General features: G+C 47.7%; 1 protein-coding gene across 1 annotated transcript in view; it reads left to right on the forward strand.

The window, feature by feature from the left end:
• The window catches only part of CNIH3 (cornichon family AMPA receptor auxiliary protein 3), a 134,476-nt gene extending 115,383 nt beyond the window's left edge, over positions 1 to 19,093 (forward strand). The window contains exons 4-6 of the mRNA XM_005690521.3: positions 4,501 to 4,613; positions 9,051 to 9,194; positions 16,021 to 19,093. Coding sequence (XP_005690578.1) covers positions 4,501 to 4,613; positions 9,051 to 9,194; positions 16,021 to 16,048 — 285 coding nt within the window. The 3' untranslated portion in view covers positions 16,049 to 19,093. The remainder of the gene's footprint in view (positions 1 to 4,500; positions 4,614 to 9,050; positions 9,195 to 16,020) is intronic.

Genomic DNA, 20,703 nt, shown 5'->3' on the forward strand with positions numbered 1-20,703 from the left:
ATGAATGAATGAGATGATGCTTAAGTAGAAAGAAAATAAAATTCCTGGAGGAAACAGGTGGTGGATGAAAGGTTAGAGCTGAGCTGAGTGGAGAGAGAAGCAGTAGCTGCTCTGCTGGACAGAGCGGTGTCCAGGGACAGAAACCTGCTAGAAGGTTCTTGCACCAGCCTTGGGAGAATGTGCTGGGGCCCATTCTCCAGTAGGGGAAGTAGACCAGTAGGGGGCAGTAGAAATTAAAAAAGGGAAAACAAATCCAAGTGGCTGTGAAGAAGAAATGGCAAAATTTGGAAACAGTGGCGTGAGAAATGGATGAGACAGAGAAGCCAGAGATGGCTATTGTTAGCAGAAATTGGACATTTAGGAGATAAAGCTTACAGGTGCTGGGAGGAGATTGAGCTTTCAGCACCAGGTGGTTGCAAACTTATCTGGATGGAAGCATCTGCCAGGAATTGGAAATTGAGGACTAGAATCTGGGCAGGGAGTCAGGATAGGTGATCCTCACCAGACACCGCATCCATCCTCTTAGAGGCCATGGAAGAAGCTGGGGGGTGGGGGGGAAGGTGGGGTGAACCCTTTGAGGTCTTCACTGACAAGTGTCTGAGCTTTGCTAGTGTGCTCTGAGAACTTCACCTGATACTTGACCTCTGCAAGCATCAGGGCAGGATGGAGTGGCAGGAGGCCGTGTTGTCATTGTACTCTCATGACCAGCCCGTACTCTGCAGTTTATGATGGCGACACACAAAGGCTGCAGCCCTGGGGGATGGGAAAGCTGGGTCCCAGCAGGAGGGGAATAAAATGAACATTTACCCAGAACTTGGCTCGCATCAGGCCGGGCCTTAATGCACTCAGTGGTGACTAAGTAGCCTGTTAGGTGGGCTTGTGAAGAACCCACCCAGGTGGTGACTGTCACCTCTCTCTTTTGCCCCATCATTTCCTGTTCCTGGAGGGCTGACTTCTAGCTTCCTCATGTGGTTAGGTTTTACTCATCCTTTCAAGTTTCCTGGATTCCGCCTTGATGACGAAACCTTCTGTGAGCCCCCCTGGTTGGAGTGAATTGCAGTCTTTTCAGCAATCTCACAAGACCTATATCGAGACCACTTAGTTAGTATTTATGACTCTGTAAAGCAAGGCGTAAGGAGACACAGGAATGCAATAGACTGCGGCCTGTGTGAAGCAGTTCCTCTGTCTGTTGCATGAAAGGATGAGATTGGCACCATTCAACAGCTCGTCTTATTAACGGAACAGTCTTTTCCATTGAAGGGGATGACTCAGGGTGGAGGGGGGACAGTCGGTGCTCCCCTCAGCGTTCCTGTAGTTGGCTCAGGAGATTCAGGGACAGTCTTTGTAGAAGAGTGAGATAAGCAGGGTTGGGATGGGACGGCTAGTCCAAACAGCCCACATGGAAAATAAGCATTATGCCCACTTGGTGATCATTCAGCCCCTGCCTCAGTGTACCCAATGCTGGTGAAAGCAAGGGCAGGCTGCTCATCAGGAGGAGTTGCCACTTTGCTCTTCCCACTGATTACTCATTCTGTACCAGACAAGATGGGTTAAATGATGCTACCGTAAGAAACAGCTCCCGAATCTCAGTAGCATAGGATGCAGTGCAGTGGTTAAGACCGCAGGTGGATTGGAATCCCGATCAGGGAACTAAGATCCTGCATGCTGCATGGCTGGGCCACACAAACAAACCAAACAACCACAAAAAGCAAAACAAAACACCCAACAACAGCAAAAACACAAACCGAACCAAACCCTCCAAACCGCATTTCTTTCTTGTTCATGCTGGTTGTCCATCCCCAGCTGCCCCAGCACCTCTCTCCTCACTTATGGCTTCAGGATGATGGAGGACCCTCCAACTAAGTGTGCCTTGCTGTGTCATTCGGGAGAAAGAGACCCCGGAGTGCTTTGTCTTGGCTGGTAAATCCTCCAGCCAATTCTGCTCACAGCCCTTCGGCCCCACCCAGTAACATCCTAAGGGCAGATTCAGGAAGTGTGAGGGGTGGGGGCGAGGAGGGGTATGTGGAAGGGAGCCGGGGTGGGGTGAGGGGGTGGGGGGCAGCAGTAACGCCCAGTGGGCAGGCCCGGAGCACGTGGCCTGGTGGAGGTTCACTGGGTCCAGGAGGAACAGTCCCCGCCACAGAACAGGGACCTCCTGGGGAAGCAGGAGAAAAGCAGTGTGTGGACATAAAGGGCATCCTTGCTGTCCCACCTGCAAGGGTGCTGCTCAGTGTTAGGCAGAGGCAGCTGGGAGAAGCCACCCCAAGAGCAGCATGGATTCTCAGCTTGTGTCCCCTGTGGACCCAGGTGGCCTCCATTAAGCAGTTTTCCTCGGTGTGGTGACAGTGACGAATCCTCCCTGCTCAGAAGGTTGCAGCTTCCACTATAAATCAAGCTCCGAAGAGAGAAGCAGTGATGGTGATGAATAGGGGCACCTGTAATCAGTCGGAGGTTTGTCACTGGAGCTACAGACGGGGATGATCCAGGCCCACGGTGGCTGTCTCTTAACATGTTAATTACCTTGGCATAAGTGTCTGAAATTGATGATTAAAAAATGAAGAGATGTAAGTAGTAGAGGTCACAGCCACTGCCCCCTGGAGCTGGCTGGCTGAGAACTGGAGAAGGGAGGAGGGGGATTTTCTCTTTAAGCAGGAGGAGGTGAGGCGGTGCCTTGGCTGGGCACAGATGGGGCTGGTAAAGATGGCTGCAAGGTCCTGGGAGGAGAAATGATGGGACATACCCCCTCCTACCAGGTGGTCCAGGCTCATAGGGGCTGGCTGTGCTCAGTTCCCCGACTGAGGTCACTGCTGGCTCTTGTATGTTGATTCTAGGATTACTGCCTGAGAATTGTAAGATGTGCGTCAATGCAGTTCATTCTTCACTGGACTTGAGATGAAAGAAGATGCCACTTAGTTACAAAATGCATTTCTTCCACGTGTGCCTCTGCATGTATTTATTTCAAATGTGTGTCCCTCACTGTATCTGTCATCTGGGGCAGTTGGCTAATCTGACTAAAGTGAGAGACGAAAGAGACCGAGGTCGTGTTCTTTCCCCAAGATGGGACAGTTAGAGGTAGTTTGTTTCCCATCCAGAGGAATTTTGGTTTGTGGCCACAGGCTGCATCCCTGATGCCAGCCAGCCATGCTCCAGCCTCGTGCGCATGGTCAGTTCAATTGATTTTGTCAAATACTTGCTAAGTCTCTACTAAGTGCAAAAAAGCACTTTGCAAATGGAGATGAGAAAAGAATAGAAAATAGAGTTTGGCCAGGACAGTTTATAGACTTGTGGAGTAGATCCTGGAAGAGATCTAGATGTGTTGAGAGGTGGGAGGAAGGTTATGACTCCATCATGGACATGGAGAATCCCCCTGGGTGAGGGTCAGAAAGCATCCTGTGGGCCTGAGACCTTTAGGGTGGGGGAGCGGTGTGGTGGAATGGGCCGAGCTTCCATTAGAAAGTGGTGTTTGAGACAGGTCTTGAAGGATGGTTAGAATATGCTAGCTGGACCAAAGCATTCATCATGGTCTAAACAATGCCCAGAGACTAACCACCCCCCACCCCGACATAGATGTATACATTCATTAAATACTCATTCATTAAATATTTATTCCTCTATGAGTGAGAAAGATGGTACATTTATATCTCTGTTCTAGTGTTTCCTTGCTACTTGCCTAGGTACCAGATTTCTCTTTTATAGTCACTTTGATTTCTGTTTCAACTTTACTTTCTGTTAAGATGTAACCACCCTTAGGAGGGGGTGGTTCCTAGTCATTGAGCTCTTTTTACCATTTACACCAGTGTGGGTGGATTGGGGTCTGGAGGTTTGGTCTTCCTGCTGGTCACCTTCTACCGTCTGACCCTTCTTGATCTGGATCGGACTCTTTTCCCTGCGGAGGTTCAAGTTTCCCTCTTTTATCATTACATGTTGCTCCTCTCAGGTTCCTTTGGACCCATCCACCATCAAGCAAAATGCCGTTTCCCCAGCTCTGCTTTATTTGAACTAAATAGCTGGATACAACTGAAGTGACTTAGGATGCGTGCACACATATTAACGTTTGCTTTGGGTCTGTGCGTCTCTATATGTGAATGCATAGGGGCTAGGAAAACAGGAGCAGCGCAGTTGCTGAATCACTGAAAACCCTGTCAGTGTTTCTTCCAGTGCCTCCCGCCCGGGGTCAGACATCACGGGGGCTGGATGGCCTCTTCTGCTTCTCCCGGGGGTCATCCATGGGTGACCCTGTGAAGCAAGTGCCCTGTTCTGGTATGTAGGGTGCTGAGGGCCTCTGTCCATTTAGGGCTAGGTATAAAGCATGGCTCTGGTCACATAAGAGGAGAACTTACCAGAAGTGGCCGGGGCAGTGACTCTGTGATGCTGTGCGGGGCAGGGGCTGCGTGTCAGCAGCGTGTTGGAGGCAGGATCCAGGCAGACGTCAGCTGCTGTAGAGGCTGGGGTGGCTTCTCCTCCCTCTCACTCAGGCCTGCGTCTCTGCTTCCTCTTCAGCTGGTGCTGCCAGAATACTCCATCCACAGCCTCTTCTGCATCATGTTCCTGTGTGCTCAGGAGTGGCTCACCCTGGGGCTCAATGTCCCTCTGCTCTTCTATCACTTCTGGAGGTAAGTCTGCTTGGGACTGCTCCGTTCTTCCCTTTCCTGCGCGGGCAGCCTGCCCTGTAGAGATGACACCCCCCACATGGACCAGCCAGCTGTGCCTTCCTCTCACCCCTTCCTGGGTGACCCTTACCCCAAAGCCTTCTCTGCAAGCTGCTCTCAGATAGCAGTCCAGTAAGCCCAGTGAGGGAAGGTCCTTCCTATAGATTCCACTAACCACAGCCTCAGCCCTCACTGATCAGTGTTAAAGGCAGCTATAGCATTATTCACAGTAGCCACAAAGTAGGCAAAACCAAGGCTTCCCTGGGGGCTCAGCAATCTAGAATCCGCCTGCCAATGCTGGAGACATAAGAAATGTGGGTTTGATCCCTGGGTCAGGAAGATCCCCTGGAGAAGGAAATGGCACCCCACTCCAGTTTTCTTGCCTGGAAGACCCCATGGACAGAGGAGTCTGGCTGGCTACAGTCCATGGGGTTGCAAAGAGTTAGACACAACTTAGCGACTAAACAACAACAGCAACAACAAAGACACAACCCAAGTTTCCATCAAAAGATGAATGAAGAAACTAAATGTGATGTATCCTTACAATGGAATGTTATTAAGCAATAAAAACCAGTAAAGTACTGATGGATGCAACACCATGGACAAAGCCTGAAAACATTATAAGTGAAAGAAGTGAAGTGAAAGTCGCTCAGTCATGTCTGACTCTTTGCGACCCCATGGGAATTCTCCAGGCCAGAATACTCTTTTCGACCTCATGGAATTCTCCAGGAGTGGTACCCTTCCCCTTCTCCAAGGGATCTTCCCAACCCAGGGATTGAACCCAGGTGTTCCACATTGCAGGCGGATTCTTTACCAGCTGAGCCACAAGGAAAGAAGCCAATCACAAAAAGCCATTTATAAGAAATGTCTGAAACTGGCAGATCTATAGAGATGGAAAGTAGAGTGGGGATTGCCAGGGGCTGGAAGGGAGTGGGAGTGAGGAGTGACTGCTGATGGGTACACTGTTTTCTTTTGAAATTGATGAAAATGTTCTGAAATTAGATACTGGTGATGTTGTACAATGCTGTGAGTATATTAAAAACCACTGAATTGTATACTTTTAAAAGGTGAATTTTTTGGCATATGAATTATATATTAATAAAAATAACCCACCTACCAGATGGGCTGCATTTTCTGGGACAGTTCTGATTTTAAATGTTCTATTCCCTGCTAAGACCATGCATCAGATCATATGATCTGGGCTTTTTGTAAAAGAGAATCACCATATGGGTATAGAAGGTGGGTTGGGGGTGGGGGAAGCATATACCAAAGTAGTAAAAGATGCAATTGTACAGATAAACGAGCCACACTTTTGGTGCCCCACAAACATTTAATCATTGTCTTTATACCATAGTGTAGCCTGTATTCAGTCACGTCTAGAACATTCACTCCTTCATTTAGCAAACATATGGAAGACATACCAGAGGCCAGACATTGTGGGGCATTCTAAGATGAATGTAAAATATAATATTACCTTCAAGGAATATATACCCTGGTGGTGGAGGGAAATATATTCTTACCACGTGTCTGAGGAGCATGGGTGGAATGTAGAGGAATGGAGGGGCAGCACTGGGGAATCTGGAAAAGCACATTCGAGGTTAAGGGACTAGCCTTTGCAAAGGCTCAGAGGTAAGAGAGCTCCTGGTGTTCTGGGGAGCAGCGGTTGTTCAGTGTGATTGGCTGTGGGGTTCTGAGATGAAAGGGAGCAGAGCTGGGGTTGACAGCTGGGGATCAGGTGTGGAGGGTCTGAAATGACTTGGTAGGAAGTTGGAAACGCTTCTTCTGTAGGGAATGGCTCACTCTCAGGAGCTTTCCAGGAGGAAAATGACATTGCTGGATCCAATTTTTAGGATGGTGACCCTGACAGCAGTGGGAAGGCTGGGCAGGAGGCTGAAATTTTAAGGACGAAATCTAATTAGGAGGTTCTGGTGAAATTCCAGGTGGAAAGAATGAAGGCTTGTCCCAGGTAATGGAAGTTGGGATGGAGAGAAAAGAGGGGGAGAGGTCTGGAGAGGTAAACTGGACATAATTTGGCCAATAATTGGAAACAGGAGGTGAGGGAGAGGGGGCATGTCAAGGCTGGATGGCTAGGAGGTGACCAAGAGCAGGATGCAGGTTTAGGGAGGAATGAAGATGATTCATTTACATACGAAAGTCCTTTTATGTAAAGGTAACCTACTAAAATCTGAATTTAAAGAGAAGTCAAATAGAAACATTATGGTGTTAAAATGGATTGCGTACCCACCCAGAGACTTTCCATGTCTGCCTCCTCCAATATCCACAACAGAAGGGTGGGTGGTACACACAGGTCACAAAGACTTACCAAGGTTAAGTCACAACCCAGCATCACTCGGCTGGGACATGGCAGGGCCATTTCTGCAGGGAACACAGGTCATGTCTTTGTCACCTGACGGCTGGCTCTTCTCCCTCTAAAAGTCATTTGTCCCAGAGTTCTTCAAACAGTGCGTTGTTAATCCAGGGTATCAAAAATGTGGTTTATTTACCAAAGTTTGGTTAGTGCACTGATTCTTAGGGCTATCACCCCTCCAAAAGGGAGGGAGGGAGAGCTAGCCATGCCGTTCCACTTGGAATGTTTCCGTGTATAAGGGAGTGACTGCAATTTTCTTGCCAGTAGGAAGTTAGCCTTATGTTTTTGAATCCCTGACAGATCTAGCCTAGTTCTGGCAGTTTGTAAGTACCCAGAAAATGAAAGAAAAAGGATTGAGGAAGGGGAGTGTCCTTTACAAATCAGAGTCCTTGAACTCCCTCTCTTTCCTTTCTCCGAAGGTCCAGCCCAGTGATGTTTCTAGGGCAGTTAAAGACCCCTCTGTCTTAGCTCTGTTTGCTTAATTGCAAGTAGAATGGCAGTACTTTTGTTCAGCATCTGTTCTTTGAGTTTATTTGGACCCATCATTTCACACAGTTGTCACAACAGCCCTTTGGAGTAGGCAGTTTCAGCCCCATTTTACAGATGTGGAAGCTGGGGTCCAGAGAGGTTAATGGCTGACTCGAAGAAGCTCAGCCCCTGAGCCACTCAGCCACCCTGCCACCCTTGCCTTCACTTAATGATGTCACCTGGGAACAAGGCACAGCAAAAGCAAATAGGTTTTGAAATATGCTCCCAGGAAGAGGAGCGGTGAGTGGCCTGGAGGGCTGTGAGCTGGCAGATGTCATTGAATCTGGCTTGTGATTTCCTCTCAGCACAGCGTAGATAACAGATAATGTCAGCGCAGTCCTCTGAAGGGGATGAAGAGGGAACTGAAATACCAGCTCCGGGAGCTGCTGCGTTACAGGGATGCTCTTCAAAGGCGGTGTGATTAAGCCCGTCACACCCCTCGCCTGGTCCTCCATTTCCCTCGAGGACCACAGTGGGACCCAGAGCCTCACAGGAGCCATTAAATTTGCACCCGGCTTCCTGATTCCCTCACCAGACTGACAAAAAAGCAGCTGCAGAGCGATTTCAGCTGCACTTTGTTCTCTGGCTTTGAATGAGGTGCTGGCTGAGACCCTGGGGGCAGTGTCTTTGTAAGGGCCAGACAGATGGACAGCCTCAGGGGCAGGACTCACCTCCTGCCTGACCACTTCCCGAGGTCTCAGCCAGCACAGCCGGAGTCTCTTGCTTCCTGTGAGCACAGCTGGTTCATGCTGTGCCAAGGCGATGTTTTGAAGCTGACACCAAGTCTGCGTTTGCCCCCTCCTCCCACCGCTTTCTGGGTTCACCCCGTTTCCCTCTGGAGCAGCTCTCTCCCTGCACTGGCCAATGTTCTTTTTGTTGTTCTCGTCCTTCTCTCAAGGAGAAAATTACCTGTAAACTCCTCCACGCTCAAGTGGGAATGTGATGTCCCTTCCAGAGTACCCGGGATTTTAAAAGAGGGTCTGGGAGGAGGATAAATCCAAAACGACTTAATGTTTAATCCAAAGTAATGAATATGTATGGTAGAATTGTGGTACAGCAACACTTGGAGGCAGAGATACAACTGACGTCCACACACACCTGTGCCCCTAGTGATGCCCAGATCTGTACACATAGCAGAACACCCCCCCAACCTGCCCACAACACAGACCACCCCTCACCCACCCACATCCCTGGAGAAAGGAGGCTCTTCCTGGTACCTCCCAAGTGACACGGTTTCCTTCTACCAGAGCACCTGTGTGTGGGGCGAATGTGACGCTGGTGGGTCTGCGTATTCGGATGTTACCACCTGTTGGAAGACAGTGGTTGAGCCACTGGTTAGTGATTCCTGGGCTGTATTTTGGGCAGTGATTCTGGCAGAATGCAGATGACTGCTTGGCAGCGATTCCTCAGAGGGAAGCCTGGCATCAGGAAGACTCAGCCCTGATGACTTCCCATGTCCCTCCCAGGTCTCAGAGCCGATGACGGCGTGTCTGCTCTCCCTGCAGGTATTTCCACTGTCCAGCAGACAGCTCTGAGCTCGCCTATGACCCACCGGTGGTCATGAACGCAGACACCTTGAGTTACTGTCAGAAGGAGGCGTGGTGTAAGCTGGCCTTCTATCTCCTCTCCTTCTTCTACTACCTTTACTGGTGAGTTTCTGCTCCTCTTGGTGGATTTGACTCCTGTAGCAAGTGGAGGGGATATCAGGCCTTTGAGCATTGGAGTCCTGGCCTATCAGGGACGGTTGGAGCCATCGAACGGTTTCTGTATGAGGAGAGGGAGGGGCACAAGGTCCTACCTTGCCAGCTGACAGGTGTAGCCTTTGAGCTACACAGTGAAAACACATTCTGCCAACCCCTCTTAGGAGATTGTTGGTAAAGTGCACTTGGTTACTCCTCCATAGGGCTCCCTGCCCCCAGCAGCTCCACAGCTCAGACAGTCAGGTCACCAGTGGCCGAGGATGCATAGCCTTATCACCCCTTGCCCCCTAGTTTCATGTGAAAGCATTCTTGGGGACCATAACAGAGACCCCCTGGGGCAGTCACGCTTCACAAATGGGCATTTTGGGTCCTTAAATGCTTATACTCACAATTCTCCCAATATTATGTAACACCACTCTAATTAAATAAAACATGCTGAATTTGTAACTCTGTTTCAAGAGTCTCCCCTCTTTTCACTTCACTTCTGAGTAGAATATCCTAATGAAGTGAATAGCTATAAACAGACTGTCTTGTGGTTTGATACCCCAGGAAGTGCCTTTTCTGAAAATGTCTCCTCCTCCTTCCTGTTCCTTTTTGGGCTCATCCCTGAGGTGTCTCACCTGTCACTTTGCTCTCCTGTCCCTATCTGCACCAGGCCACAATATCTCCAGGTACCCAGCGCTATCCTCAAAGTGGTCTGGTCGGCAGTAGCCGGGCGAGGAAGCGGGGCCTGCCTTGGAGTTTGAGTTAGGCTGGGGCAGGCGGAAAGCAGCTGCATTTACCCAGTATTTAAACAACCCAATCAAAAAGTGGGCAGAAGACCCAAACAGACATTTCTCCAAAGAAAACATACAGATGGCTAATAAACACATGAAAAGATGCTCAGCATCACTCATTATTAGAGAAATGCAAATCAACACTATGATGAGGTGTCTCCTCACACTGGTCAGAATGGCCATCACTGAAAATCTACAAACAATAAATGCTGCAGAAGATGTGGAGAAAAGGGAACCCTCTTGTGTTGTTGGTGGGAATGTAAATTGATATACCCACTATGGAGAACAGCATGGAGAGTCCTTAAAAAACTAGAAATAAAACTATCAAATGACCCAACAATCCCACTATTGCACATATATACCCTGAGGAAACCATAACTGAAAGAGGCGCAGGTACCCCAATGTTCATTGCAGCACTGTTTACAGTAGCCAGGACATGGAAGCAACCTAGACGTCCATCAACAGATGAATGGATAAAGAAGTTGTGGTATATATATATACAACGGAATATTACTCAGCCATGAAAAGGAATGCATTTGAGTCAGCTCTGATGAGGTGAACGAACCTGGAGCCTACTGTACTGTGTGAAGTAGGTCAGAAAGAGAAAAACAAATATTGTATATGAATGCATATATGTGGAATTTAGAAAGATGGTTCACATTTGCAGGGCGGCAGTGGGCACACAGACATAGAAGAGACTTGTGGACGCAATGAGGGAAGGAGAGGGAAAGACGAAAGAGCAAAACTGAAACACGTACATTATCATATATAAAATAGACAGCCAGTGGGAATTTGCTATATGACACATGGAGCTCAAACCCAGTGCTCTCTGACAACCTCAATGTGAGGAATGGGGTAGGAGGGGAGTTCAAAAGGGAGGGGACATATGTATACCTATGACTGATTCATTCATGTTGATGTATGGCAGAAACTAACGCAACATTGTAAAGCAATTATCCTCCAATTAAAAATTTTAAAAAAGCCAAGCCATGCTTTGAGCTAAGAGCTTGACATATATTGCCTAGTGTATGAGCTAAATGCTATCACTGCCCTCATGTTGACAATGAGGAAACTGAGTCTGAGACATTAAGTCATTTTCCCATGGTCACAGCTCGTAGTGACAAAGCTGGAAGTCCCTCTGAAGTTGAGTCCCAAAGACCAAGCTCTTAACTGGTGGCTCTTAGAAAATCTTTGTTGTTGTTGTTTAGTTGCTCACTTGTGCTCGACTCTTTGCGACCCCATGGACTGCAGCACGCCAGGCTTCCCTGTCCTTCACCATCTCCCGGAGTTTGCTCATACTCATGTCCATTGAGTCAGTGATACCATCCAACCATCTCATCCTCTGTCACCCTTTTCTCCTCCTTCCTTCAATCTTTCCTAGCATTAGGGTCTTTATCAACGAATTGGCTCTTCCCATCAGGTGGCCAAAGCATTGGAGCTTCAGCATCAGTCCTTCCAGTGAATATTCAGGGTTGATTTCCTTTAGGGAAAGCTTTAGAAAAGTCTTTTATCGAAATGTGGTCTTTGGATCTTCCGCCTTAGGATCAGGGGGTGAGGAGGGTATGCTTTTTAACAAGCAGATTCTTGGTCTCAGGTCTGCTTATTCAGAATTGCAGGGCTATGCATCATCCGGGAGATGCTGCTTGTCCACCTCCTTTCCTCTCCACATCCCCAGGGTCCAGAATACTCAGAAGCACCGCATCTATAACTTCTGGAATAACAGCCCTGGAGGTGATTCAGAATATTCTACCACATTCTCTCTCTCTCTCTCTCTCTCTTTTTTTTTTTTTTAACCACATTCTTGTTGGAGTCAAGGGTTGGTTCAGGCTCAGGGTGACACTTCTATCCTCTTCCTGGATGGAATGTCCTGGTACGTTGCCTATTTCAATTTGTAAGGAGCCTAAGGGTCTCTGAAGCCTCTCTGGAGCTTTCCAAGGTGCCCAGCAGATTGGCCCAAGTGTCTTAACGAAAGCTGGCTCAGACTGCTTTTTATCTTGGGAAGCCTGAAGAAGGTGACTCAAGGTTTCATGGGCTTAGCGATTTGCTCACCTTGGGCTAACAGGGAAGTTAGGTTTCCTCACTGGAGTGTGCTCAGCTTCTTTGTGGGGCTGCGGGCAGTCCCTGCTGCTGAGTCATAGGTGAGGGGCCTGTCCCCAGAGGCAGTATTGTCCCTCTTCAAAGCCAGCAGAACAACGAAAGAACTTTCCCCTGATCCTTCCCTGTTCACTGGGGATCCGCTTTAGTCTGGATGGCAGATCAAGCTCCCTCATTTCAGTTTTGTTGCAGTAACTGCTGGAACCTAAGGTGCTGGAGGGAAGAAGGCATAGGAGTCCTCATGACTTTGCTCTCTGTCTGCTGAGCTGGGGGGGCAGTCCTGGGGCTCCTGCCTGTTAGATGGCTGTGATCATCCTGTAACTGACCATGTTCCAGACATTCTGTCTGTCTGTCCTTTAGTTTAGTTTGACTCTGCCTTTATGTTACATTCGTTAATGACTTTGTTTCCAAAACAAAAGGGGAAACAACTGCTTCTCCCACTTCACTGTGACGCTGGGTGGCAATCAGGGTCCTGCCTTCTTTGTTGAATCTGACTTCTTGGTGATCTTCAGAGCTCCTCACAGACCCTGTTTCTCGTACCTCAGGGGCTCCCAGCTCCTTAGATCCAGGGCTTGTGGTGAGCACAGGACTGTCAGCCCAGGCCACTCTCACAGGGACAGAAGGGGACCCACATGCACGGAGAGCTGCTTCTGAGTCGAGCACAATGATGGACTCGAGCGACAGCCACTGGGAACCCTGTAAAGGAGGGGTTTGGATTTTACAGTTTGAGGTTCCCGATGGGTTCCTAACAACATCATGGAGATTAAGAAATGTGTCGAAGGTCCTAACTAACAGTTAGCAGTTGACCCCAGAGCCGGACTCTGCCCTGTATGCCATGTGAACCACCCCAGCATCCAGTGCCACCCCCTCCTCAGGTTGCCTTGTGGAGCAGGAGACCTTTGCAGGTTACATGGGATGGGGGTTGTGCACGTGTGCTAAGTCACTTCTGTTGTGTCTGATTCTTTGCAAGCCTATGGATCGTAACCCACAAGGCCCCTCTGTCCATGGGGATTCTCTAGGCAAGAATACTGGAGTGGGTTGCCATGTCCTCCTCCAGGAGGTCTTCCTAACCCAGGGGTCAAACCAGAGTCCCTTTCAACTCCTGCATTGGTAGGTGGATTCCTTACCACTAGCGCCACCCAGGAAACCCCAGGATAGGGGCTACTTAATATTAATACTTTTTTTCTCCTTTGCTTTTCGCTTCCCTTTTTTTCACAGCTATTTGTAAAGCCTCCTCAGACAGCCATTTTGCTTTTTTGCATTTCTTTTTCTTGGGCATGGTCTTGATCCCTGTCTCCTGTACAATGTCACGAACCTCCATCCATAGTTCATCAGGCACTCTGTCTATCAGATCTAGTTCCTTAAATCTATTTCTCACTTCCACTGTATAATTGTAAGGGATTTGATTTAGGTCATACCTGAATGGTCTAGTGGTTATCTCCACTTTCTTCAATTTCAGTCTGAATTTGGCAATAAGGAGTTCTTGATCTGAGCCACAGTCAGCTCCTGGTCTTCTTTTTGCTGACTGTATAGAGCTTCTCCATCTTTGGCTGCAAAGAATATAATCGATCTGGTTTTGATGTCGACCATCTGGTGATGTCCATGTGTAGAGTCTTCTCTTGTGTTGTTGGAAGAGGGTATTTGCTATGACCAGTGTATTCTCTTGGCAGAACTCTATTAGCCTTTCTCTGCTTCATTCTGTACTCCAAGGCCAAATTTGCCTGTTACTTGAGGTGTTTCTTGACTTCCTACTTTTGCATTCCAATCCCCTATAATGAAAAGGACATCTTTTTGGGTGTTAGTTCTAGACAATCTTGTAGATTCTGGGCTCCAAAATCACTGCAGATAGTGATTGCAGCCATGAAATTAAAAGACTCTCACTCCTTGGAAGGAAAGTTATGACCAGCCTAGAGAGCATATTGAAAAGCAGAGACATTACTTTGTCAACAAAAGTCCATCTAGTCAAGGCTATGGTTTTTCCAGTAGTCATGTATGGATGTGAGAGTTGAACTATAAAGAAAGCTGAGTGCCGAAGAATTGATGCTTTTGAACTGTGGTGTTGGAGAAGACTCTTGAGAGTCCCTTGGACTGCAAGGAGATCCAACCAGTTCATCCTAGAGGAAATCAGCCCTGAATATTCATTGGAAGGACTGATGCTGAAGTTGAAACTCCAATATTTTGGCCACCTGATGCAAAGATCTGACTCATTTGAAAAGACCCTGATGCTGGGAAAGATTGAGGGCAGGAGGAGAAGGGGACAACAGAGGATGAGATGGTTGGATGGCATCACCGACTCAATGGACATGGGTTTAGGTGAACTCCAGGAGTTGGTAATGGACAAGGAGGCCTGGTGTGCTGCGGTTCATGGGGTTGCAAAGAGTTGGACACAACTGAGCGACTGAACTGACTGAATATTAGTACTAATGCTAATATTAAAATCAAAATTAATAGAAACTGGTTAGTCCAGTGTGGATTCTGCCTGTTCAGCATAAAGTCCTTTTCAAATTAAGGGTGTAAACCAGAATGGTACTAATACCTAAATAGCACCACCCTGCTAACCAGTTACTCTGGGTTGTGCCTGCCTCCCCTCCTGTTCGTTTCTCTCACTCTGGGTACGCTATTTATGATGTACTTGATGCCAGAGACTTCGTCTGTTTCATTCACCTCTGTATCTGTAGTGCCCTGGTTGTGCCCAGCACATAGTAGGTGCTCACCCAATCCTTATTGTTGCTACAGCTTAACTGTACCCTCCCTCAGTGCAGTGGGTGGGGCTGTATACTCCATCAGTTTCCCAGCACTGAGAATAGGGACTGGCACTCAGGAGACACTCAGTAAATATTGAATAAACGCAGGAAGGAAAGTGAGTGAACAGATACTGTGAGGCTCAGTGTTATAGTGGAAGGAGCACTGGCTTTGGTGTTGGGACGTGGCTCCTCGCCTTGCTCTGTGACCTTGAGTGATCCACTTTTCATCCCCGTATTTCCCCATGTCAGATAAGACTGCTGTAGCTCCAGGCCTGACTGGTGAGGCTCTGTGAGCATGAAGTGTACCAGATTCTCAAAGGCAGAACTTGAGCTCCTCAGAAGGGCCTTGATGGGGCTTTGCAGCTGGAGGTTAGAAGCAGAATTCTTCAGTTTCATTGTCTTTGGTTTTGTTTCTTAGATTTTCCTTTTTTCTCTCTATATTGTAAAAGAGTTGTTTTTCTTTCTGCCAGATAGAGTGTATATTTTGGTATAGAATCTTCTTCCTTGTTGCAGAATTAGGTTGCAGCCCTTTCTAAGGGCACAGGGATGCGTGACCCCCTCCTCCGTGGTGTTGGAACACCATGGTAGGACATAGGACGCTTGCTCTTAATGCATGTTTAATGCCTGGACTTTGTTAAAAACAAGAGGGCCAGGGAATTAACCAGCTACGAATTCATTTAGTTTGTGAGCCCAGAGGGCCTGTGTTCACACACATGTCCCTACAGTCATGATGGTGAGCTTCTCCCCAGCACTGACGTATTAACCAGCATAATCTCGGAGCCCCTGGACATGGCCATCACATATGCATGTGGCAGCTGGTGGCATAAAGAATCCATGGCACCCCAGACCCCTGGGGACCTGCCCTGCAATTGCAGAAAAGAGGAATAGCAGCCTTAATTATTATCCTGTTGAGAATAATGAGAGATGCTCAGAGCAGTCATATCTCTCATCCAAGGGGCACAGTGTGGCCTTGTAACAATGGTTACATGAGGTGGGAAGTAGAAGAGGGAAGAGTTTGGGGAGCAGATAAGTTGCTTTAATGACAGGAATGAGAAAGAAGCCAGGGGTCTGGCTTATGGAAGGTGCCTCTTTTAAGGGCCGTCTAAGTCCTTTGAGGGCTCCCACTAATGCCGTCTTTTTTCCTCTTCTTTTTGCATCCAGCATGATCTACACTTTAGTGAGCTCTTAACTCGAAGACCACGCACATCCACAGAGACTGAGATGGGAGAGGCCCGAGGCTGTGCGGTCCATCCTGCTGGTGACGGGAGCAGGGACCAGTGTGGGGACGTGACAGACAGAGATGGGCAGATACTCGGAATTGGGAGCCGGAAGCAGGCAGCAGCCAGCGGCCGAGCCAGCCTGCTGTCACACGTGTTGTCGCCCTGTGTACCAGTCTTCCGCGTTCGCACCCCACACTTGGCCTGTAGATCCCTTCTGAGCAGCAGGGGCACGTGGGGTGATGAAACACCAAACCTCTTCTGAACGAGAATTGCTGCTTCCTGAATCCCCTTTATTGAAAGGCTCCCTGAAGTTCATGCTGCGTTCCTGGTCTGTGGGTGTGATGGCTGGAAGGCTGGAGGGTGCCCTCTGAGGAACTGGGTGACCCAGAGTCAAGGCTGCGTCTGTAGGACCGATTGAAGATCTCAAGGATGTCACGGGCTTACCTGAGACTCTCGCGTTTCTTCCAAGCCCTGGCCACGCCCTTCACTTCGATGGGCGGGGCCTGGAAAGTGTGCAGACTTGCCTTGGACTGTAACCAGCCTTGAGTCTGCAAGGGTGTCTGTTTTTCTGCTCTGCTTTGTAAGAGCCCAGTGATTTTGGGAACTGAGTTTGGGACGGTATGTTGGTAAAGAATTATGGCCAAAATCAGGAGTGGGGGCTGGGAAGTGGGAAGGGGGGAATTGTAGGAAAAAATGATTTTTTGAAATACTGATGACATGTTCAAAGTGTTAATTCTTCGCCACCACAAACTGTACAGTTTCGTTGTCATCCCAAACCATCACGGGCCATTGAAGGCGAGTCAGTTGATCAACACTAGTCAAGACTACTAACTTTTAAGGCTTCCCAAACAGTCCTGAGGCCAGAAAGGGCTGGTGTGGCAGTTCTGTGCCGTGGCATCCGGCCGCTGAGAAGTGAGACGACAGTACTACAGCTTCAGTGATGCTGATGCATCACTCGTGCTGTCTGGTTCAACACGAGGACATTAGTTCATTTAGAATTTTCCATTCGACATTCTCTCCTTCTTGGGTAGGAGTTGTACTCGGGGTTGTAAATAATAAGGCTGAGATTTTCATTATGTTTAAATTGGGCACCATGATTTTGACCTTATTCCCCCAACTTCCCTTCTTTTCTTGTGTTTGACATACACGGGCTATTTATACATGTACCAGCTTCCATCCGAAGTCTGTGACTCAGGTTTATGAATGGTGTTTGTGTAACGTGTATTCTGTGTTTAAAACGCTGCGATTGCTTGAGTGTCTCGCCTACCTGGCTGTCTCATTTTAAACCCATTACAGGCTGGCTTCATCTCTATATAGATGGTAAACTAGTAGGTGGAGAAAGCAAAGTTTCAAAAAGACGTGTTGCTTCTAAAAATTCTACGGAAAACAAAATGCAGATTTCTGCTTTGAGGTTGAAGGTATGAAACCAGAGGATTCAAGGCAATATTTTTTGGGATCAGGCTTCCCCTTGGCTGAGAGAGTTCCCTTTAGGGCTGGTTAGTATCATTTCTGATTCGATTCCCGAGATGACCGGCTACCTTCAACCAGAGAAACCAGTCCTGGGTTCCAGGCTGCAGACAGCAAATCTGACCCTACTGCCATCTTGCAAATGCAACTGAGAGCAGAGGATAAATGATCCGGGAGTTGTTGTTTGTTTTTATACTTTGCCTCTTTCCAAAGCAATTTGAAATGACATAATAGCAGATACAGATGTGAGAAGACTGTTAAAATGTAAATAGCAACGTCCAACTTAAAAAGGAGGAGGACACAGAGATATGGGGCTTCCTGAGGGACTCTGTTTACTGGGATTGAGAGTGTTTCTGGGATTGAGCGTTAAATATGATATCGTTTCTCTTAACAGTAAATAATAACAATTCACATTTTCATAGTGTTTTTCATTTTACAGACTGTTTTTACATCTCATTTGACTTTTCCTCACATTCCTATGAGGTTGATGTGATTCTTTTTCCCATTTTCTAAGTGAGGAGACTGAGGTTCAGAGAGGGTAACTGTCTTACCTGTAGTCACACAACAGTCCCAGACCTGCCTTTGACCCCAGGTTGTCTGACCTTAAACCCCATGTTCTTTTCATCACACCTGAGAGCTGGGAAAGTAGCTAGGATCCTATTAAGGTTTGATTAACATTAACTTTCTGAGAGAAGGAGAAGATTTTTAAAACAGAGTTATAGAGGAAGCACCTGATTTTCTTTGTTTTTCGTGGGCTAGCCTCAGACTTGCTTTATTGTGGGCAGTTCTCTAAGGTGGTTGTCTAAAAGCTTATAAATCTTCAAATGTCTCTTGGGCAGTTCTTATGTTTATGAAAGAGAAATATACAAATATTTCTCCCCCACGAGTTGTGACTGAGAAGAAATTCCAGTGGTTGTTGGGAGTTTGAGCCAATTTTCAATTCCTGGGAGAAGTTAATTGTGATAAGAATCAGAGTAAAGTACACAGTTGGTGGAGCCATTTTGTGTGCCGAGCTTTATGCAAGACCTCTCCCAACTCTCACAGTGATCCTACAAGGCAGATTACGTGTTCTCAACCCCCAGTTTACAGGTCAGGAAAACAGGGAGGCTCAGGGCAAATGAATCTTTCTTGGGTGAACAGCCATACCGGAGCTTAAGGCTACGAATAAATGGCCAGATAATAGCAACAGCTTAGTAATTGAGGAGTTGGGCATTATACTATAAATTTCATGTGCTTCTGTCTGATCCTTATGAGAAAACCATGATGTTGATATTATCTCTGCTTTATTGATGAAAAATGTCCAGAAGATGAATCACTTGCAGAGACCCAGAGCTATTTAATAGTAAGGGGTGTGTCTATAGCTACAGTTGGAATTGAAGCCCAGGTCTGCCTCTTCTCACATAGTTTTTCCTTCTTGAGTATCTTTGTCACTTGTCGTTTATCACACAGAAATGACCGAAAGGAGGAAGGAGGGTGAAGTGGGAGAAGCAGCACCCTGGATCAGTCACAAAAGGAATGTCACCCTTGGGTGATGGAGAGCTCTTCCTTCCAAGCATGTGTCTGAGCATCAAGGAGGAGGGGCACAGACATCACAGAGGGGCATCTGTGCTGACCTGGTGCCCGTTGCCTTAGGGAGGCAGGGCTGTAGGCTTGGTGTGGCTGTGCCCTAAGGGTCAGAGTGGGACCTGGTGGGGGAGGGGGGTCATTTAAGTTTACTTTTCACTTTCATTAATGAAGGGAACAGTGGCACCCTCTGCACTGACATTATAAAGATTAAATGAGTTCACATCTGCAGAGAATCTAGAAGAGTGCCTGGCACATGGTAAACACAACTCTTTGTAGGAGGTGGGTCTTGCTCGCCATCCTTTTCTCTGCCTGGTGCCCACCCAGGCCAAGGTCCTCCAATGGGAGGGAAGTAACCTGGCTATGGGAAGGAGTGGAGATTCTGGTGTTCTTCTACCCAGCAGCTACCCCCCACCCCCGATGTTTCCATCGGTAGTGTCCTAAGTGGAGGTCAGGCTGGGACCTGATACCTCTTTTCAATGCCATGTTCTCTGGCCAATCATGATAACAACTGCTGTCGAGTATTTGCCCTGTGCCAGGCATTGTGCAAAGCATTTGACCTGCAAGGTGTCACTGAATCCTTACAACAGTGCTGTGTGGCAGGAGCTCTTCCTGTCCGCAATGTATAGTTGAAACACTAAAGCTCACAGAGGTTAAACAAATGAGCAAGTGTCACAATTACTAGGAAGTCATAGAGTGTAGACTCCAGCCCAAGTCTAGCTTCTACCAGTTTTTTTCCAAGCACTCAATTTATCAACACAAAAATCCAAGTTGGAAAAGGCTTTTACAAGTTGTGCAACCAAGGAAAAGTTTTTGCCCTTGGGCTCCAAATTCTAATCTTAACCTGACTGGATGACCTCTCTGACCCTCAGTTTCCTCCTTTGCAAAACTGCTATGATCCCTCCCATCTTAGGGGAGCTGTGGGAGTGAGAGGCAATGGACAGAAAGTGCCTGGCTCAGTGCCCACGCATCATAGATGCCCAGTGAATTGCAGCCATAATAATGCAACTTATTAGGCAAGTGATCTGGACAATCCCCTTTGTTCCTCTGCTTTTCTGTAAAATGGGAACAATTAAGCTTTCTCAGAAGTCAATAGAAGGAGTTAAATGAGGAAACGCAGATAGACACCTCAGGTGGTTCTGGACCTCGGCTAGAGCGCCACCAACGATCATGGGATTCACCTGAAAAGATATGTAAGATAGTGTGACTGGTATCTCTTCATTAAAAAGAGAACCTCACAAGAGCTGCCAAAACTACCAACAAGAAGTCACATCAGATTGGATCTTTGGTGCCAAAACAACAGCCGAAAGTTTCAATTCAGCTACACTTGGTCAGACTCTGGCCAGAGTCGACAGAGCCGCAGCTCCTAAGCTGTGGCAGTGCCTGGCCCCCAGGATTGGGCTGGTTCCTTCTCAGAGATGTGGGGCAGAAATACCCAGCTTCTCTTCCTACCTCTGCTTCTGCTTTCTCTGCCTGCGTCTTGGGGAAGATGAAACCTCTTTCCAGCTTGTCTGGCACAGTCTGAGGACACATGCTTAGGGGGTTCAGACAGATATGGGTATTAGTCAAGGATCTGCCACTACTGTGTGGCTTT

This window comes from Capra hircus, chromosome 16 (assembly GCF_001704415.2).
Source record: "Capra hircus breed San Clemente chromosome 16, ASM170441v1, whole genome shotgun sequence".
Taxonomy (NCBI): Eukaryota; Metazoa; Chordata; class Mammalia; order Artiodactyla; family Bovidae; genus Capra; species Capra hircus.